Source organism: Anser brachyrhynchus (genome assembly GCF_964034855.1).
Source record: "Anser brachyrhynchus genome assembly, chromosome: W".
Classification (NCBI taxonomy): domain Eukaryota; kingdom Metazoa; phylum Chordata; class Aves; order Anseriformes; family Anatidae; genus Anser; species Anser brachyrhynchus.
This window is the reverse complement of record NC_137704.1, coordinates 26,399,764-26,421,456: the sequence shown is the minus strand read 5'-3', so window position 1 is coordinate 26,421,456 and position 21,693 is coordinate 26,399,764. Positions and strand designations below refer to the sequence as shown.

General features: G+C 49.4%; 1 protein-coding gene and 1 long non-coding RNA gene across 35 annotated transcripts in view; one reads left to right on the top strand and one right to left on the bottom strand.

The window, feature by feature from the left end:
* Positions 1-768: 768 nt before the first annotated feature.
* TCF4 (transcription factor 4) overlaps positions 769-21,693 on the top strand; it is a 211,562-nt gene continuing 190,637 nt past the window's right edge. For 7 of the 34 annotated variants that reach the window (XM_080571860.1, XM_080571862.1, XM_080571857.1 and 4 more), the window contains exons 1-3: positions 2,414-2,675; positions 3,287-3,378; positions 5,065-5,137. In XM_080571860.1, coding sequence (XP_080427986.1) covers positions 2,642-2,675; positions 3,287-3,378; positions 5,065-5,137 — 199 coding nt within the window. In that variant the 5' untranslated portion in view covers positions 2,414-2,641. Of the gene's footprint in view, positions 977-1,017; positions 1,537-1,591; positions 1,876-2,199; positions 2,337-2,412; positions 2,676-3,286; positions 3,379-4,155; positions 4,692-5,064; positions 5,138-21,693 lie in introns of those variants that run through there. The other 27 variants (XM_080571866.1, XM_080571865.1, XM_080571864.1 and 24 more) reach the window with 16 other exon arrangements.
* On the bottom strand, positions 5,759-21,613 carry LOC308184639. The gene is made up of 2 exons (XR_013942735.1): positions 20,625-21,613; positions 5,759-15,661 (listed from the first exon to the last, which is right to left on the bottom strand). It is a non-coding gene; the product is annotated as an uncharacterized lncRNA (long non-coding RNA).

Here is a 21,693-nt window from a genome sequence, read left to right as displayed (position 1 = left end):
CCAGAGCTGTCCCGGGAGGAGGAAGACATCATCCCTTGGTGCACGGGTGCCATTTGCATCTAGGTATGTGGTTAGTGCAGGCCCGGGAGGATGACAGGTCTGCGGTGACACAAAGTTGTTTCTCACTGTCATGGCGGTGATGGGCAGCAGTGTTGGGCACGTTTCACCTCCTGGGGCCAGGACAGCCTCCCCAGTCCCGTACCCTGGCTAAAAGGCTCGGATCGTGCCATCCTTTCTCTTCCACTGCTGCTGGCAGGTTTGGCCTTCCATCCGCAGGCCCAGCAGAGAAACGTGGGTGCGGGGAGACTCTCGCTCATCACTGAGGGTCTCTCACCCACCCCCCGGTGAGCTGAGCAGGAAGAGTTGGGGGCCGCAGCCCAACCGCCCGGACGGGTGCCCCACTTCTCGTCCCTCCTGATGACCAGGGCAGCGCGTCCACCTCTCCTCTCCCACCCACCGCAGCCTGTCCCCAGCACCTCCTCCCGCCCTCCCCCCCCCTTCCCACACACACTCCCACCCCCAGGACCTATTGGAGCACCATGTGCTCAGCCCCCCCATCCATCCCTCACAACAAAACCCCACGTTTCTCGCCTCACCCCCCCACCCCCCCACGACCCCCCAGACCCCCGCCGCCACCCCGGGGCCGGGCGCTGCGGCTCGCAGGGGGCGTGCGGGGCGGGAGGGGGGGGGGGGGAGCGGCGGGGCCCCTCCATCTTGTGCGCGGCGCCCCGCGCCGGCCCGCCCGCCTCGCCTCCCTCCCTTCCTTCCCTCGTCATTGTCTGCGAGCGGCGGCGCGGCGCTTATAAGGCGCGGGGCATTGCCCGGATGTGAGCGGCTCGCGATGGGGCTCCCGGGGAAACGTGCCATTAGCCGCGGCTCCGCGGGGGAGGCCGCGGTGCTGAGGAGGAGAGCGCTGTAAACTTGGAACGACAACTTTGGGACCGGCTGCTCCGCTCCGCTCCCTCTCTCTCTGTGTGTGTGTGTTGGGGGGGGGTGGGTGGGGGGGGTCGTGTTTTTTTTTTTTGTTTTTTTAAGGAAGGACGGAGGGGGTGAAAGTCCCAGAGCCACCACGGTGCGAGCGGCTTGTCAGTCACCATGTGTCTGTAAAAACAATAGGGGCAAAAGTTGCTGGACTTTTAATTTTTTTTTTACCTTTTTTTTTTTTACCTTTTTTTTTTTTACCTTTTTTTTTTTACCTTTTTTTTTTTTTACCTTTTTTTTTTTTACCTTTTTTTTTTTTTTTTTGAAATTTTGTATTTTTTTTTTTTCCGGCTGGCTGGTGTTTCGGCTGGCCGGGTGGGGGAGCGGTTGGCGGTCGGTAACCCAAAAACCCAACAAAGCCAGGTGTAGGGTGCCTGTAAAGCTGTGGAGTACCCGGAGCAGCACTGACCCCCCCCCAGTACTTCTTCGTGGTTTCGGAGGGTCACACACGTGTGAGATAATAAAGCACTTTGGCAGAAGATTCCTTTTTTTTTTTTTTTTTTACAAAATTTTTTCTCCCTTGGAATATTGTGAACATATTTGTGGCCATTTAAGGTAAAGTTACAATTTGCTGTTAGAGTAACTCGTGTTGTTTTTTTTTTTCTTTTTCTCTTTTTTTTTTATATATAAATTGTCGCTCCCGCTGCGTTGTTTAAAGAGAGGTGCAAACTTCCACGGCGTGTAAATGCGAAGGGCGAGCCGCACGGCGTGTGTGCACGCGGGATCGTGTGGCCGAACCTCCTCCGGGCTCTGGCCACGGCGTAATTCCCTGGGCGAGATGCACACCGGGGTGCAAACGCTGGGCGCGACGGCTCGCTGCTTTCTCTTTCCTACTGGAAAAACCGAAGTCGGACTCGTTTCGGGGGAGCGCGGCCGGGCCTGCGCTAGCGAAATGTAAAATAAAAAGTATGGGGGGGTGGGGTAGGATGGGGGGGGGGGGGGGGGCTGGCAGCGTCCCCAGAAACTTGAGCGGAAAGCGAAGGAAACGGTCGGGTTTGCAAAAGTTTTTTTGCAGCGATGCTCCCCGTAAATCGAGAAGACCTCGCTTCGGAAATTTAGCTGGAGGCACGGGGGGGGGGGGAGGAGGGGGGGGCACAAGCAAACCAAAACAAAGAGAGAATATATATATATATATAAAAAAAAAAACCAACAAACAACGGACTGGATAATACGAGGGGAAAAATATTGTTCCTCTTGGCAAAGTCCCCGCATCACGTGTACGTGCAGCCTCGTATAAACTTGCTTTGCCATGTGTATGTGTGCGAGCTGGGGAAATTTAAAGTCTAATCCGTGCAAAAGTGCGGCGCGGGCGGCAGTCGGCGGCTCGCCGGGATCTGCAGCTCCATGATCTGCGGGTAGGGAGGCGGCGCCCAGCGCCGGGCCGGGCCGGGCCGGGCCGTTCGGGGCCGAGCGGGGCCGTGCCGGGAGCGGGGGGCGCGGGGCCGGGCGCGGGGCGGCGGCGACCCCGCGGAGCTCGGAGGGGCCGCGGGGCGGGAGGCGGCCGCTGCGCCGGGCTCCGCGCCCCTTCCCTGCCTCCCTTCCCTTCCCTTCCTTCCCTCCCTTCCCTTCCCTTCCTGCCTCGCCTGCCCTCCCCGCTCGTCCCTTCCCTTCCCTTCCCTGCGCTGCCTTCCCCTCCCCCCCGGGCGCTCGGAGGGAACTGATGACTTCGCACAGGCCCGAGCCGCCGCTCCTCGGTCGTTGTTATTAACCACCCGTCTCGGCACTAATTAGAAATTGGGGCTAATTGTCAAGGGCTCTCCGCTCGCCGCTTCCCTCCCGGCCCCGCCACCCCCGCCCCGCGTCCCTCCGCACCGGCGCCTCCGTAGCCTGCGACTTCGCATCTATTGCTTTTTATTATTATTATTATTGTTTTTTTAACCGCTGTTTTTCCGTTTCTTGCCTTTAAACGCTACTTTGCGTGGAAGAAGGAGAAGGGAAAAAGTTGGGAGCGGATGGCTGTAGTTTCTTCTCTGGGATCCTCATTCATTCCTCGCTGAACCTCCTGTTGCATAAATGATGCTCCGGGAGCGAGGCTTTCTCTTTTTTTTCCTCCTCCGGATTTGGGTTTAGAGTGGATGTTACCGGGTTTCGATCGCCTCTTTGGAAATACAATATCGCCTTTTCTTTTTTTTTTTTTTTTTTTGGTTGTTGTTGTTGTTGTTTTTGCTGCCCCTCCATCTTTTTTTTTTCCCTCCCTTCTCCTCAGCTACCCACCCCCCGACCCCCCACCCCCCGAACAACCCGCTTGTGTTTCCTGCGAGGCTCGGGACTGGGTTTCTGATTGCGGTTATTTCCATGTTTCTAGGTTTGTGTGATTTTGCTAAAATGCATCACCAACAGCGAATGGCTGCCTTAGGGACGGACAAAGAACTGAGTGATTTACTGGATTTCAGTGCGGTAAGAAACAACGGTGGAAATTAACAACAGCTGTAAAAAAAAAAAAATATCTTCTAGCTGATCTGTTAAACTGGAAAAAAAAAAAAAAAAGCAAAAACCAAACCAAACTGCGATCTGAGTACATTGGGTAATTTTTAATCAGCAGCTAGAACCATGCTAAATATCTTTTTTTTTTGCTTAAAAAAGAAAGAAAAAAAAACCCCAAAAAATTAGAGCCTTGTTTTTTTCTTATTTCTTATTGTATGTGATGGGAGATGCAGTCGTGTGCGCAGCTTATTTTAATGTCTCGGATGCCTAAAATCATTTTTTTGCCGAAAGAGACGCCCCCAAAAGCGCCCGTTTGCCGCCCGGAGCCGGTCCCGGCACGGAGCGCTTGGGCCGTGCCTCGCCTCGGCCGGCGTGCCCGGCACATGAGCTGCTCGATGCCCGGCGAGCGCCTTCCATCCTCCGTGCGGTTCTTCCCTTGTTTCGTTTTTTGGCCCGCGGAAAGTGCAAAGAAATCCATGAGCGTCTCAGTTGAAAGTTTGGCCCCGGACCTGCCCTGCCTGCAGCCGCCCCCGAGCCCCCGGAGCTCCCGGAGCCCCCGGCCCGGCTCCCCCCGGGCCCTCCCCGGGCCCTCCCCGGGCCCTCGGCGGCTGCTCCCGGCCGGGCCGAGCGGGCCCGGCCCCGTGCACTTGTCTGGCTCCTCGAGGCTCGGCTCCCCTCCCCCCGGCCCCTTCCTTCCTCTCCCCTTCCCCTCCCTTCCCCCCGGTATGGCAGGAGCAGCTCTCCATTTATTTATTTATTTGGGGGGGGGGGGACCGGCTTGCTGGGAGATGCGTGTGTGGCTCGAGATGAACCCCCCGCAAAACTCCGAAGCACCTTGTAAATGAGGCTGCTGCAGGCTTTCGCTGCTGCTGCTGCTGCTGCTGCTGCTGCTCCAGACTTTGCTTTGGAGGAATGGCTTTGGGAAGTTTGGCCAGGAAACGTAGCCTGAGGCAGCTTCGCAGCCCCCTCTTTGCTTGTTGCACTTTTTCCATTTGTTCCTTCGCTTTTTGCAGGCTCTGACTCAGGGAAGGTGCGTATTATCCACTAGACACGTCGAAGAAGAGAGAAACCAATTAGGGTCGAAATAAATGCTAGCGAGAGAGAGGGTGAGAGAGAGAGGGGGAGAGGGGGAGAGGGAGAGAGGCTCGCCTCAAACTGCTCTCGTGTTAGAGACGAAATGAGAATTTAGGGCAGGTGGCACTTTGCATTATTATTATTTGGGTGCACAGATGACAGGCAAACCCTAAAGCGGGCTGGAAATGGACGTTGCGACCTTTATGGCCAAGGTTTCGACCAACAAACTTTTTTTTCGCCTTTGTCAACGAGCGAGCAGGAGAGGGGAGCGAGCCCCGCTCCCGACTGCGGCCAGCCCTGCGGGGGCACGGGGGGCTCCCGAATGGTCGGGGGGCAGATATTGTCCGGGGAGCTAATGAGCCCGACCGAAACGTGCTGCCGGCGGTGGTGAGGGGCCGGGGGGGCTGTAAGAAATACCGAGCTCGCTCTCGGGTCTGTGGGGGACGATGCCTCGCACCAGGCAAACTGCGAGCAGAGTTCACAGCGAGCGTGGAAGGAACTTTTGGCTAACGGTGGACCAGGAGCCGCTTCTTTCCCACTAGTAATGTCTCTTTGTTTTTTGTTTTTTGTTTTTTTTTTTTTTAGATGTTTTCACCTCCTGTGAGCAGTGGCAAAAATGGACCAACTTCCTTGGCAAGTGGACATTTTACTGGCTCAAGTATGTAACGTTTTTGTTCAGTGCCTAGTCGAAATGCTCTTAGATATTTATCCATAGGCATTACCTTTGTTGTGGTCGTGTTAATCTCTGCTGGGGAGCAGATTCATTCAGATTTGAGCGGAATTATTCCTAAGTGCTGGCTGTTGTTATTATTACTATTATTATTGTTGTTATTGCTATTTCCACGAGGCTGGGGCGTTTTCACAATATTTCCAGACATTTATGATTTTTTTTAAAAACTTTCCCTCTGTGTAATTCTTCGAGGTGGGCTAGTTTAAATATTTTTCCTTTTTTTTTAAATTTTAATTTAGCATTGGAGATTTTGATTTACAATTTGAGACGCTATCTTTTCTATGTGAGAAACGATGATCAAAACATCTCGTGTGAGAATTAATTTTGCGAATAAGAAGGAAGGCTGCCTAAATTAAATAAATAAATGAGCAAGTATCCGAGTATAAACACCAAGCCCTTCCAGGAAAAGCACTCTTTAGTATCAGAGATCGGGGCTTGCTGACAAAATATTTTTCGTTGAATTAAAATCTCCAGGCTAGTTTCTTGATCGAAAGTAAGGCGTTTTCTTTCCAAATATTTGACTGCTTTTGACGAGTCCCTGAAATTTCACTGGAGGATTTGTTTGTTTGTTTGTGTGTGTGTTTATTTGGCTGCAGTGGGACTGCATGGGCAACTCCTGCGTTCCCTAAAAGCAGGAGTCCTGTCTGATGACAAAAGAAATATCCGAGTTCTTTGCGGTAGAACATGTGTGTGCAATAATTGTCTGGCAACCGAAGTTTTATATAGAGGCTTTTATATGCCTGACAAATTAGAAGTAAAACTAGCGAGGATACTTACGCGTTTGAAATTTCCTTACTCTTCTATTAAGTTCCTTTAAGAGGGCTCCCTGCGTTGTGGATGTGGGGTTTTGGACAGGACACAAATGCATCTCCGGGTGGGGAGTTGCAGTGTTTTAAAAGCCCAGGCAATTACACATACCAGCACACTGTACGTAGTATTGTTATACTCCGAGTACTGTTCTAAATCAGATGGTAAATTTGGACAAGTCTTCACTGCAAACTGCCAGTGGATATCTAGCTACAAACACGTCATTGCGTATAGTTTCATGCCTGGTATTTGCAGTTTGTGCTCAATTAAAGGAACCTCTTCTGTGCACTCAGTATAGCCATTTTTATTAAATGCACCACTGTATTAATTAACTTTTTATTTCCAAAGAAAGACTTCCAAATTTGAAGGCAGTCTGTAACATACAGTTTTAAGACACTGTATCAAGTGCCACCTGCAATTATTAGGCACTCATTTTAGGCATTTTATTCTGTCCAGACTCGCAAAATAGCATGCTTTGTTTTCATAAATTTGGTTATATTAAGAATATAGTGACTTGGAGAATTTTGTTGTTAGCTTTGAGTAACTTTCCAAATAGACTTTGCCTCGTATCTCACAAGCTGAAGATTTTAATCCCATTTTTTGTCATTTTCTGAATTGTATAGTTTAGATGCCTGATTTAAGCAAATTTATAATGTTTGCTGTATTTGTTTTCACTGGAGACAAGTGAAAAGTATTTGTGCCAGACAAATCAATTTGCCATGCTTCTATACCAGCCAATGCAGCAACTAACACTTGGTCTAACAGCAATTAACTAGATAGCTGTATTTAATCAGTGCATCGCAGACCTTACCTATGAAGTCATTTTGAGCAGAAATAACAGAGCAAAGCCAAGCAGTGGGTGAAATGGAGGGGCTGGTGTTGGTTTTTACAGTCTCTAAAGCTGAGAGCATTCAAGTAACTTTGAACGCATCATTTTAGACGTACTAATAATTTAATGAGCTGAAGTCAGCTAGTAGTATTGAGACAGGGACCACCTTAAATAGCACCTGAAATCTCCCACCGTGTGGCAACTCGTGTGTGCTCAAACACACCAGTCTCTGGTGGGAGAAGCTGAAGTACCCTGTTTGATAAAGGAATGGATTCTGTGCGTTGGCTGCTTGTTTGCTCAGTGCTGTGCAGCACAGGGTACGCTCATCTGAGGGAAAATCAATTTGAATTTGCTCCGTAAATCTCCGGTGCTTGGCATCGGACGTGGATTTTTGTAGTGAGCGGTCAGTGATTTCCAAAAAGTTGTCCGAATCCACGTACCGGTGAATCGCCCCGACCCGATCCTCGGAGAGAGGGTGGATGCGTGGCCCGAAGGTAGAGGCGCGTGGGGGAGAAGCGCGGCCACTGCTGCACGGTGCCGCTGGCCAGCTGCGGGCGGTGGTCTCGCTTCCTAGAGGTACTGGCTGTGCGTTCCTCTAATGAGCCCGGGCTCGAGAAATTCAGGGTTTGTATGACAGTGCCCAGACAACTGCTTCAAGAGATGCTCTGTGCAGCTATATGGAAGGTGTAAAGGTACCTTCGTTAATGATATGTGGACGGAGGTTATTATTCTAGCCATGCATCCTGATAACCCGGAGTTTTAGCAATCGGCGCGCAGCACGTCCATCCTCCTGGACAGACGCCCTTCTAAAGTTTGAGCTCGCCATCCCTTAGTGGTCCTCTTCTAAAAATCGTATTTACTGTGACGGGGAAGCGCAGATGTCATTCCTCTGCATTAACCTGAAACTTCACTTATTTAAAAAAAAAAAAAAAAAAGACCCCAACAAAAAGTAATCCCAAGCAACGAAGTGAAACTGACTGTACTTTACGAAGTGTGGTAATATTTCATGCTTAAAGTCATCTTAATAGCTTTTTACTCATCTAATATATGATGCTCCATTGTGATTTGTAACGTGTGAATGAAAATAAAGTAAAGCCACATTTCCTTTTAATCTTTAATTTCACAAACATGGCTCCTTCCCATGTTAAGAAATGGTGAGGGCTGCAAGGGAGAAAGGAATGTAACCTGAGCCACAGCCGTGACATTCCCATGGAGCATTTTTCACATGAAAGGCTTTTGTCAACCCAGTAAAGGACCAGGAGTTTTTGTTTGATGTTTGCAGGTGTTCAGCAGAGAGCACTAAAACAATTCAGCCATGCTGGCTTAGAGACTCTGACCTTAACAGGGGGAATTGGTGGGGACTGAAATTATTTTTAAGAAAACTCCCCTGGAGTTACCTCAAATTTATACTGTATTTGTAAAGTGATTTAATACCTGTTACTTAAATTGAACAATGCACGGCCCTTAGAACGAAGGGGTTTATTTATTTTTGTTGTTAGGACAGTTGCCAAAATAAAATGAATTTTCCCGGATGTTCAAAAATTTTCTGAATAGTTGGGCTTCCGCACTGAAAGCATTTGTCGTAACCTAAGTGTGAGCCATTGTAAAATAAGGCGCGATTGCTGAATAAGATGCTCGCTGGGGCTGGATTTGAGAATGGATTTTGAAGCAGATTTTCAGCAATTGTGATGCTGAAGAATTCGCTAGGTCTGTCACATTCGGCACGCTTCGGTTTTTGAACTGTTCATCAAAGCCCACAGCTTCCTGATCAGGCTCGGTTTCTGCGTCTTCTATTTTAAGTATTTAATTTTACCTAAGTTTTTTGGGCATCTGTTAGAGATTGCCCGCTATGTATACGTCTGAATATCGTGTGGGTGGGAGTAGCAGTGGAACGCCCGAATTCCTGTCCTTGGCCTTTCCTACCGCACAGAAAAGCTGTGCCAGCACAGCCACCACTGAACTGAGCGCAGTCAGTTTAAAGGATTTAAAGACTTGCTTTTAATTTTGCCATTAGTTTGATTAAGGCTCGTCCTGCGCTACGATAACGGTGATTACAAATTAATACATCTTAAACTAGGGAATCGCAAATTCAGCTCGGTTTTGAAGTCCTTATTTACTTTCGATGTGCCTGCGGGCAAAGTATACCAAAACAGAGGTCGTTTAGGTCCGGTTCAGTTTTCGGAGCGTGGCCTTTTGGGAAAGGCACATCATTTTGCTGTTCTCAGTCGATCAAGAGAAAAAGCCAAGTTAAACGTAATCTTCGTCCGGAGATGTTTTGGTAGCCCCTCGGAGCGGGCGCACCTCGGCGCGCGTGCGGGGGCCCCGCGGGCGTCAGTAGGGGTAGGAACGTTTGGCCTGCGGATCGGCGCCGGGCGTTTTGGTACCGAAGGACAAGAAGCGGAGGAACCGCGGCTCTGGCGCTCGGGTGGGTGACCGGAGGGCGGCTCGCCTTGGCAGCGCCTGTGCCGGGAGCGAGGCCGGCGGCCGGGCGCCGGCTCGGGGCGCGGAGCCCCGCGAGCTGCCGGCCGCGCTGTGCTGCGCCTCGCCTGCTGGAAAGGGCGCGAGGGTTTAGCTAGGGAGCTGCACGAAGGCGACCGCGGCCACGTTTCTCATCCCTCCTGTTTCGTAATTATGATTAAGAAGAAGAAGAATGCTCGTTACCTCCCACCCTGCCAGCTATGTTTACTCGCGAGGAGCCGATCCTGCTCTCCTCCTCTCGGCGGCTGGGGCAGGATGGGACCCAGGCGGCGGTGTTTGAATCGGCCCGAGACACCTCCGCGTGTACCCGGGGGGACCTAAAGGCTTAGATACAAAGGAGAGAGGTTCCTTCTGTGTTTGTGTCCCGACCGGGGTGGGGAACCGAGGGCATCCCACCGAGGCCGGCCAGCAGCACGGCCACCTCCGTGCTGAATCTGGAGGCTCCTATCTTGGCAATTAAAAAATGACGAAATGGTTCCCCCTCGTTCCTGATGCCGGGGGAGAAGTAGCCCTGGTTAGTGGCAGAGGGCCTGAATAAATCGTCTCCGAAAGGGTGGCAGGGGATGCGACTGAAGGTAACTGTGTCTGAGGCAGTTTAGTCACGCCTCTTGGATACTGTTGCTTCTTTAAAAATACTTTTTGTCCTAATCGCTCGACGTCTACCTTGTCAAGGCTCCCGCATACATTTAATAATTCAGAAACGTACACATTAGCTGTCTGGGAGACTGAAACGCTCGGGGGCCAGATTCAGCCAAATGTCACTTGGAGGAGACGTTTGTGCCTGCCGCAGCCAAATTTAGCAGCAGCAGCAATGCTGTTTGAGATGATTCAGTGGATACAAGTTCTCTGTGAAAGAGGTATCTGATAAACCGGTGAACTTGGGGCTGACTGGGAATTAGGTAGGTGTAGGAAGCTTGTGTAACGCGCTCGGGAAGGGATGCAGAAAAAAAGAGGCATTTGGGAGCGTGAGCTATGGTTTGGCTTCTTCCCATTAGGGTTTGTGCTCTCACCACTCCCAAATTCATATCGATCCTTGTCACGCGGCTTCTATTGACTGAATTCCCGAGGAACATTAAATAGGCATAAATAAGGGCCAGCCTGCGCACCTCGTGAATACCAGGTCCCACAGATTTTAACCTTTCACCACTTACACTTATTTTTTGGCTACTGCAGAAATACTTCGTGATTTAAAAAAAAAAAATTATTTTTTCCCCCACGATTCTATAATTACCGAATTTAGAATCGTTTTGATATTTGACTTACCTACTAGGTATAAAAAATAAAAGCTTTCAAACGCGCGCGCGCTTTGAGATCCAAGGAGCGGAGCGAGTGAACTGCCTGCCGTTTTTCTACAAGATCAGCAAATATCTTTACCATGCTATTGTAATGAGGAAATCACTTAAATAACAGATGAACAACTAAGTCACATAAACATATATAATAGAACTATGTAATGAAAGTTTATGCTGTTAATTGCTTGAATCTCTCTTAAATGCACAGAATCATGGAGCACTAAAAGCTGTCATATAAACAGTTTTGTTTTGAGTTTAAAATTATTCCTTTTTTTTTCTTTCATCTGCTATGATAAACAAAGTCATTTTGTAAGCTTTACAGATCAAACATTTACTTCTAATGGTAAACTACATTTTGGATCTGGCAATTTGTGTCTTAGGAAGGCCCAGAAAAGAGGAGAGCCCTGGTGGCCCCAGGCCTGTGGTTTTCAGTGTTTGATATCACGATGTTATTTAGATCAGTTCCCATAAGCCGAGATAGCAGATCTGCGATTGTTTAATAGGGAGCAGGGGATGTGTTTGTAATGGTTTAAAGGTCTCGTACCCAAATTCTCCCGGATAAACGATAACCAGGGAGGTGGACACAATCAAAGCGCAACTAAAAAGGGCAAGAAATTACATTTCAAGAAGCGGGAATTATTTCTGATGCCGCGAATCCGAGGCAGCCTATTGTTCTGAAACCCATAAAGCGCAGCCAGGTGCCTGCACCTCCTGGGGCTCCCGGTGGCTGCCGGGGGGAGGCATCGCCCCACGACATCCCTGTCCGGGGCCCCGCGTCGCGTCCTGGAGGCGCCTGCCCTCTGCCAAGGGACCGAGGGGGCTGTGGGGGCTTGGCGGGCCCTCCTTGGGTGCGGTGACCCCAGCCAAATCCCGCTGCTGAAGCACAGATGAGTTTCCCGTGGAAGCCAGCTCACGGTGTGGTCACCGGAGGGGAGAGGCGGCGTAGCCCGGGTGTGTTTTACACGTCCCGCCGAAGACGAGCGTGTGTAAAATTAATATGTAACAGTATGTGCCATCTGCCAGGGGCTGTAGGCAGTCCGGAGAGTTCCTCTCGTACCTCGGAAGGCAGAAGGAATAACGGCACTTAAAACGAGTCCCTTGAATAATTTAACCTGGCGGCGTTTAGGCTGCACTGTTCGCTGCTAGGTAAAAGTCACCACCACACCTCCTCACCTGCCCTCCCGCACGAGCTGCCCGTCCCTCACGGCACGGAGATGCCGAGGGGTCTCCGCTCCCTGCTGTGTCACCCGGGTGGCACCGCGGGACCCGGCCCAGCCCCGACACCGCCGCTTGTGCTGCTCGGGGGTCCCCAAACCTGCGGGTTTGGGCTTCGTGCCTGGCTCCTGTACGGCTGGCCAGCAGAGCTTTTTCCTTTCACCTGCCGCTGCTGGGGGGAGCTTTCCCCGGCAGCGAGCGCGCTCGCAGATTGTTTTTCTACCCGTTCCCAAAGACTGCTCCCTGATTTTCTTCGCAAACTCGCAGGATGGCCGGAGCGTTGGGAAGGGTTGCCGTGTTTACCCTTCGCGCCAAGGCAGCGGTGCCGTCGATCTGCACGTCAGCCGGCCAGGTGGATTTAAAACTGGGGTTATCTCGCCGGGCGAGAAAGCGTTTCCTGCAAAGGTGCAGCAGGACCATTGCTGGCGCCGAGCTCTTGTGCCGGTTGCCGGTTAACGATGTCTTTCAAGACTGCTGTTGGTAGTGCTGGCAATCTGGAGCTGCAATCCATTGTTGTCTGTCTGGGTATTGATCTATTTTGGAAACAACCCTTCACAGGCGCTGCTGTATTTGTAGAGCGCTCTTGCGGAATTTGGCTAATCCCCGACGAGTTGATTTGTTTAACAGAATGATTTTCTTTTCACCTGGGGAAAAGGCTGCCGGGGTTGGGGTAGTGGATCTGGGGGCCTTCTGCCTTGCTCCTAGCGGGAGAGATGCCTCTCCTCGCCCGCAGCCCCGTCCTGGGCATCGTTTTCTAATTTTGGGGCTGTATTTGCAGCTTTGCCAGCGTGCCGATGGTGCTGCAGAAAGGGGAGCCCTGCTGCGGGCACCCTCAGCTGGGCCAGTGGTTGCCCGTGCCCGCAGCGAGCCGCAGAAGGCGGCGGTGTTGGGTCCGGTGCTGAGGGTCCTGTCCCTGGAGCGGGTTTCGCTCCCGGGAGGGCAGGGCAGGGAGGTGCCAAGCTGCAGATTTTGCCCACGGGCTCCTACCTTTGTGGCAGGTTCATTGGGGTCCATGGGCTATTTCTAAGGGTTCCCGAAAAATTAACTTCAAGCAATAAAGCCCCAAAAAACCCTACTGCAGACTGCATTCATCGTGAAGTGATCAGCGTGTTCACCAGGGTAGTTTTAGGGGTCCAGAAATTGAAAAAAAATTGAAATCATTGAATTAATTCCTAGGCATGTGTGTAACCCATAACAAAATAGGGATGGAGTTCTTTTGGTTGTGTGCTATATGAAAATCAGACTCCCTCCTGAATGAATCCCGCTGCTGGTTCTCTTAACTAAAAGGCTGCCTTGTTCCTGCAGGTTTGGGATTGTCGGATTAATGCGGCATGGGGCACTTTTCCTTCTGACTGTACATTTAAATACGATCGACCTGTTTGATAAATAACCGGTACAAAGGTTTTGTTATATTAAAAACAGCTAAGTACGACTCCTGATCGAATATCAGGACTGTAATTGAATCTCGGGGGTTCTGGTGCCGTTCATAAAGCATTTGAGTTGTTTTGTGCTTCGTGACGTCAGCCAAAAGCCTGATTGAATTATGTCCTCGCATTGTGGGAGCACCTGCCAGTGCCACTAGCGCGAAGGGTCCGTCAGCATTCCCATTACAAACCTTCCTGATAAGTTGGTGACTCGGCTCCGAGCGGCGGAGCCGGGCTGGATGCTCGCCCAGCGACACCGAGCCGACCCTGCCCGCCCCGGTGCGACGCGCACCGTCCCGTCCCGCTGAAATCCCCGCGAGGGGAGAGGCTGCGGTGCCCCTGCGAGAAAGGGGGCTTCTTCGGGGTTCGCGCTGCCTGCAGCCGCGAGCCGTCGGGGCAGGGCGCCTCGGGCAGCTCCGCACCGCGGCCGCCTCTCGGAGGGACGCTCCTTGCGGGGAGAGGGGCACGGTCGTAATGCGGAAGTAGAAAATTGTACCGAATTATTTCGGGCTCCTTGTAGGTCTGCGGTCTCAATTGTGGCACCTCCGCGCGGCGGTTGACCCCGAAAGGCGCGGGAAATATTTGGTGCCCCACTGCTCGAGGTGCGCCGCGTCGGGAATAAACGCTCCTTATCCCGAGATGACTGCGGTCCATTAGGCCTCGTAACTGTTTTAATGCTGCGGATATTTGGAGAGAAGGGCAGGGATGAGGCTGCTGGCTTGGCGATAAGGCACAGTCACCATCAGACAGCCTGAAAGGGCAGAAAGTGGCCTAATAGCTTGATTGAGTTTTGAAACCGGGAGAGCATCGTGGTTGCGTGCTGGATTCGGCCCAAAGCACGCCCTGATGTGTGCGCAGGAGGGTCCGGTCTCCTCACCCTTCCCGATTCTCCAGGATTAATCCCAAAGACTTAGCAATACTGCAGAACCCCGTTCACATGTCCCTTCACGTACCGTAAATCCCATCTACCCGAAATGGAGAAAACCATTCGGATGCAGCCTTGGCAGTGCCGTGCAGGCGAGGCGAGGTTGTGAACGCTCGCTCCGTGAGGAATGGCCCCAGATGCTGTTGGGTGGCTTCATCTGATTGTCAGATGGTATTTTAGTCTTCAGGCCCGGGATACTTTTTCAATGCTATCCGAGCGTTTGCGGCGGAGACTGGGGGCAGAAATGGAAGCAAGGATTTGGAAAATGCTTTTTTCCTGAGCTTTTACACGTAAATGAATTACGTGCTGGGTCATTTCGGGTGTGCCTTTTGCTCGCGTAGCACGGATGCAGATTTTCTGGTCAGACCTCATAAGCCCGTCTTCCTCTGCTCCCGCTAACCGGCGTCAGCCCCGGGTTCGGTGCGTTGCCAGGAGCTGGGTTTGCTTTGCCCTAACCTCGTGCTGCTGGGGACCGCTTGTGTTCGTTGTGCTCATCTGGCCTCTCCTCAGCCAACTTTATTCAAGATCATTTTGCCCGATACAATCCTTTGGGGAAAACTGTGCGTTAGGTCCTGATTAGAAACTAGATAATGCATTATTCTGCAGGAGCGGGGCTGTTAGCAAATGCGTTGCTTAACTTTTGTTTTCTGTGCCTAATCGCTTTGTTGATTTTATACTCTTTGGAAAGATTTACTTACTTAGGAAATACTGTGTCTTGTTGTATAAACAGGGGAAAATTCATGTTCCTAAAATTAGATATTTTGTAAACATCAGAAATTAGAGCATTTAATTTATGAACCAGCTTGTTAACTAATGGACAGCGTCTTTCTCCCTCTCCTAATTTTCTCATTTATATTCCTTCTTTTTTTTCCCTCTTTTATCTCTGTCTTTTAAAACCGAAGCGGCTAATTGGCACCAGTGGCAGTGCAGCGGTGAGAGTGCTTCAGGTTCATGCTCATGTCCAGATTTGATTAAGCGGTTTGGTCAGTGTGAAATACTGACGCTTCTTCGCGTCTCCCTGCCTGTGACTGAAGCATACAAGCTGCTGAAAACGTGTTGATGTCCAATTAGGAAGTCAACATGGCAAAATTACCGATTACCAGACAGTGGGCAGGGCTCTGGAACGCTCTCCCCGCACGGTGGTCAGCGGGTGCCCTCTTCCCATGGGACCGCTGGTTCCCTAAATCCTTAACAGCAACATTATTGGCAGGAAAATACCGTTTTTATTTTTATTTTAAACCACAAACCTCACTTAATTGAAGTACAAGAACGTTGTCACATTCAAAATAAATATGTTAGGAGCCATGTGCTACTTCTGGTAGTTTCTGCTGAGAGTTCAGCTGAGTTTGGGTTACTTCAGCATCGCGGTCACTTCTTACCTTCCTGTGCATCCCGGCTTGTCCAGATGTGTGGCGTTTCATTTTCACCATTTCTCCCCCTTTATTTGTTTTTAATCTTTCCTTGGACTCGTGAATGCAAGCTCTGTAGGAAACGAAAAACACTGCAGTCCATCAAACCCTCATTATTTGAGCTCTGCAGGGCAAGATTTAGGCTTTTTGCAGCTCAGATCCCATATAGAGCTCTGCCATTGCACTGCGAGTGTGAGATGGGGCAGCAGGGGAACACTGCCTACTCTTGGGATTCATCAAGTCCAGAAGAAAAGCCACCACTGGCCCACACAGCAGGCTGGGTCTGTCTGATACAGCCACTTGAACCTTGGTTCCCAAATCCTCCCCTTTTATTCCGATATTTCCCTTCTTAGGGTTCAGGAGAGGTGATTTATTTCAAATTTGGAAGCGAAGACAGGTATAGAGGAAGGAACTGAAAACACCATAACCCAAAACTTCACCAGAAAGCAGACAAGGTGATTATTTCTGTGCTTCTAAATTCTGCTACCCAAGTGTTTTATGTGGCCATCACACCCAGAGTGTCTTAGCACAAAGAGGAGATATTTGTTACACCAGAAGTATGATATTTTAAACTTTTGAAAATACGTATCTGTCTTTCAACATGTTCTTAGCCGTAAAAAAAATCATCTGCCTCATTGCCATTGAGCAAAATTGTGATGCCTTTGAAAACAGGGCAGCGTCTAATGCCGTGCCTAATGGAGAATTGTTATTTTCTTAATCCAAAATAGAAAGAGCTTAAATAGAAAGTGCGGGATTATAAAAGAAGCAGCTTTATTCTCTTTAATATAAACTTGTTTCCTCCTGCTCAGCTGAGTCCTGTCCCCGCGGCTGGAAGCAATAAACGTGGGGTGGCCTGGGCAGGGGTAGGATGCCAGCCGTGGCACCGGTGCGGTGCACTCGGGGTGGGTTGCAAGCACGCTCCGGAGTCGCTTTGCCATTCTGTTAGTAGCTGGACAATCGTATTTTTCTGCTTAAGCTTCTTCCCTATCCGTTGCTGCCTAAAACACCTACTTCAGCAGGAAATTGAAAGCAAAAATGAAAATGGGTGATCGGCAGAACGTTTTCGAATTTGTGCGTTGAATTTATCAGAGGTGGATTTGAAAAATAACAGCGAGGAATAAAAATAAAGTAAATTTCAAAAAATCACAGAGGCAACGCTAAAGGAAGCCTTAGAGACCCACGCCTCTGCCTGGTCTCCCGTTTGTGCTCTGGGGTGAGATCCCAAAAAGGAGCAAGGGGAGCGTCGTGACAGAGGAGGACAGGCTGCGCGGTTGCTCGTGCCCTCGCAGATGGCACCCATCTTCCCTACCGTGACTCCCCTCAGACTGGGATCTTCATCTAACGTGACCATCGAGGATATCAGTGGAGGGGAACAGGCATCTGTGCAGAGCTAGGGAGGCTTTTCCCTTTTTCAGGTGATGGTTTCCGATGGGTTTTGCAAGGCACCCACCTCCTCGTACTGACAGTAAAGAGAGCTTGGTGACCGCACGCCTGCTTTTTAGATGGTTGGAATTAAATGAGATGAATCCAATCTTAAAGGTCCCCTGGGTCTACTTGAATCCTTATTTTTTGTTTTTATTTTTTTTTTTTTAGGGCACAAAATCCTTCATTCTTATGTCTGAACAATCAAGAGCCCACATCATATAAACTTGAAAACCCTTCTCTCGCTGCAGTGCTCTGTGCTATTATTTATGTATTTATTATATTTATTAAAGACTGCCACTGTGTTTGGTGTTGTGCGTTTCGGAGGGTTAATTGGTTCCAGTTGCAGAGTTAATTGATTTCAGTTGGCTCCCAAGGAGGAGACGTGAAATGGAATTTCTTCTGAGGGTGACGCTTCCCGGGAGGAGGAGACGCCTCCTCTCCCCTTGGCGTGAGGTGCGTTCTGCTTTGTACCTTGGGAGAGGAACAGTTCCCCGCGTTGCCATTTCATCTCGTTCTTAGCAGCGTGTCCTACAAAATGCCTCCTTCCGAGTGGCAGGGTATCTGTGCAGTCCTGAGTGCACATCGCCGTTATTAGCATCTTTTGATTTTCTTCCAACTCAGTGACTAATAGCAACAGATTCCAAATAGTTATTCTGAGACTCTCGATTCAGTCCAAATTTTGCCTTAAAATGGGTTTGCTTACATACAAGAGCTATTTTGCTCTCCTGCATTCATTGTAGCCATTTCAAATTATTTTCGAGTTGAAAAGGGTTTTGATCTTTTTCTAATTTAATCAGAGTTTCCTGAGAGGTCTTCAAGGAAGAACATCTCATTTACCGATCGGTGAAACTGGAAAAGTTCCTTACAGAGGATCAGCAAAAATTCTGGCCGCTTACTGCCTGACGCTGGATTTATGAACCCCGCTGAAACAGTTTTTCTGGTGGATATTCACACTTCTTGTGTCTGGCTCACTCAGAAATACTGCAAATATCGCACTTCTCTTTCTCATTCAAGGCGGCTAATTAGTAAATATGAGAGAGTTAAACAACGGTTGGGAGAATGTTATCTGGGCATTGCAACTTGGTAACCTTGACTTTTCTTTGGAGTAATAAAAACTAATAGATAACATGCAGAAGGAAGTGGTGGTGGATTTATATAATCTGTCAGATCCACAACTGGAATAAATCAGCGTAACTCTGCAAACACCCACGAAGTTGTGCCATTTTACCCTATCTGAAGATCTGGCGTTCTGCTGGGAAACTAATAGGATAAGTCTAAAATATCTTTATTTTAGTTTGGGCAGCGGGGAGACTCGTTGCTTTCTGGGAGGAAGACGTGCGACAGCTCTTTAGGTACTTGTGAAGCTGCCGCCTCATACCCTTCCTTTTCATCTTTCATTGTAAAATTAAAGTACACATTTCCTGGTTGCTTATTTGGTTGAAGCCTCCTTCAAGTGCACATTCAATAATTTGTCTTATTCATCTCCTCATCATGCTCATGGTTATGTTACATTCACCTACAGTAAGGATTCAGTGATAGAGGAAGAATGAATATGGATGAATCAATGAATACAAGTGCTGTAAGTGATTTTTAGAGCTGCTCGTATTCAGTTTGACAGTCTCAGATGGAAGACTGTCAAGATCAGGCCTATGTTTTGAATCGTCAAGTGCACTTTATGTGCTTTTTCCCCTGAGCTGGAACCCGGGCTTTTGGGTATTAAGCAACGGGAATTTTCCTGCTGACTTCCCTGTGCAAAGGATTGGGCTCTTTGTCTGCCTGGCTTCTGCAGATTTATACATTTCATTGCCCTACATACTCATGCTAATGAAGGAGATAGGTACAGGAATGGCAAGGCATGATATGAATAGGTGGGCTTGGAAAAGGAGGGTTCCAGTCATTTATTTATTCTTTTGGGCTTGCCCAGAAGAATTATTTTCTCATATACGCTGCTTTAGATTTTGCTGGAAGAAGGCGTTTGCCAGGATTGGAACGGCCAATTGAGAAGTTGTTTCCTTTCAGCGTTTTAAAGTGATTTGGAAATGTTTTTTCTCCACCAGCTCCACATTAATTTGTAATGAAAACTTCTCTTTAAAAGATTCACTGCCGTCCTTATAACTAGTGTGTGCTTTGTATTTCCTTGTCCTACTGTTTGGGTTATAAACATATTTAAAAAAATATATTCACATACACAACATTATCATGATTCGGCTTAAGCATCTGTGGTTATAAGTGCACTTCATTTCACCTAATTAAGTTATTTAGTCATTTACACATTAGCAATGTACTACATATTCCACTTTTACAGGAACTTATTTTAATTATACCCACAGTTCTGTTCTGCTCCATTATAGCCATAGATCAAGCTGAATAATAACCATTCTAAAAGCCATATGCTAAAAGAGATTATAGGTCATTAAGGCCAAATTAAGGTAACATTTCTGATGGTCACAAACAGAAGTCTAACCAACAATTATCTTCTTTCAGGTCTGTAGATACAGTCCTCTATGAGCTTTTAAGATGACAACCAAAGGACAATCTCTGATTCCTAATCGTTGGCATTGGTTTCAGAGGTTGTAATTTCTGAAATTAATAAGGTTTGCTAAGGCATAACAATGTTTGTTTGTTTTTCTCTCTCCGATTCTGGTATTTGCCGGAGGGCCCCAGTGTAAACTTGATCTTCCCAACGTTCAGCTCCTGCGGAGTACCTGCTCCGCGAAGCATCCGCTCGCTCAGCTCCTTCCCGTAGCCGCGCGGCTCGTCAAAGCTCATTTTCACTGGTGTTGGGTTCTACAGCTCTGGGCTTAACTGTCTTCTGCTGAATAGAGTTGAATCTAATTGTCTCAAGATTAATTTTGGCTCGGAGCTTGCACCTAAGAAGCTTACCAGTAATTCCCTTTTGACTGAGCCTCGGTGGTATTTTCCCCTGGAAAGAGCTGAGCTCCAGACGAGCTTCCCGCAGGGAGAGACCTGGTGTCATGTCTGCTGTGTGCTGCCCAGCAAAGAAACGTCCTCCGCCAGTCCCTAGCTTTTGAAGCTAACTTTAAGAGTCATCATCCTCGCTGTCCAAATGCAGTCACACGCACACAAAATAATAATAAAGCCCCTTCGTCTACGCTGCAGTCAGCAGCAAATGTTGTGTTGCAAACAGAATTACCTACCCACCACCTGGAATACAGATTCCTGGCCGCCCAGGACGCAGAAAAGCCCTGAGGAAGTGCTTCAGATGGGACAGCGCTCCTTAGAGGTCAGCGATGAGCAGCCCGGTGGGATGAGGAGGGCCCTGCGAAGGCTCGTGGGGGAGTTCAGGCAGGAATGTCGCAGCCACCCCTGCTGCCTTGGGGCCTGGGGGGCTGCGGGCAGGGATAGAGACCCCTCTGGAGCACTGCAGGCTGTCCTGCCTGGCTTGTGAAAGGAGAAAGCATTTATTTTCTTGGGAGAAATGCCAATTTCTAACCAGAAGGCTTTCTTAGCTTACAGACAACACTTTTCAGCAAAATAAACTGGAAACCATTCCCGTCCACATGTTATTGCCTTTCTGCTCTTGGGGGTATCTCAGCAAATTATTTACAATATCCTTACTGGAGTAAAACAACTATTTTAAATATACATACGTATAAGAAAAAGAGTTGTCGGTGGTCATATTTAAAATGCTTGGTTGGTGCTTGGTTCAAACCAAGCTCCCGTAAGAAGGTTGAAAAGGAATTACGCTCCTCTCCTGTCCAGTGCATTGCTGGTGTGTGCTGTAATGGCTCTCCCATCCCCTCGTACGTTGGAGTGCACCGTGCGCGCTGTGAGATATTGTTGCATACGATCCATGAGCAGCCGGGATTCCTGTTGCATCTCACAAGTAGCAGCAGAAAAAAATCCCCTCTCTTATCTAATGGATTTGTTCAAAACAGGTAATCCCGCATTCCTGAGCAGTTTCTCTCCCTAGATAGCTGGCTGGCCGCTCACAGTTAATCATTCCCACGTCTGTGTCTTCGGTTGCCAGCCGTTGGAATTCGTAATATTACACTGCAGAGTGCTTCTTCAGCGTCGGTAGGCATGGGGACGTGTATCAGTGCCATTCATTAGTGTTTGAGAAGGAAGTCGGGACTGGAAGGGAGGCTTTGGACGCGTAGGTCCAGGTGCCGGGTATTGATTAGGTTGTCATGCTCTGTCTGAAAATCGTTAGGGTTTTTGATCCAAACGTTGTCTTGGAATAGCGTTCCAGCATCTCAGTCCTGATGGCCAGAAGTCTTATTGTAATGTTTTGACAAAAATTAAACACGGCCAGTGTATGTTCGCTGGTTCCTGTTCCAGCACTCGGGTAGCATGTTTCCCGTCTCCATCTGTCCCCCTCCCCCAGCGCGAGGCACGTCTCTGCAGGAACGTGCCTTTTTCGATGGGAAGAGCCACCCAGGAGGCATCTCTGCCTCCCAGATGCAGGCAGGCACTTGTCCCGGCTGGCTTTGCCCTGGTCCCATCCCGGGAGGGAGCGGAGCAAGGCCACGACGACAGGTGCCGTCTCCCCTCATGCAGGGGAGCGCCATCCCGCCCATCGCTACAGCTGAGAGCGCCGTGGTGAATTCAGCCTCCCCCGGGGCGTGGAGGCACCCCAGGTGCCGGTGGGCTGCCTAATTGCAGTGATTAAAGCACGGAGGGCTGGGGGGGCTAGGGCTGGGTGCTGGGGATGGCTGC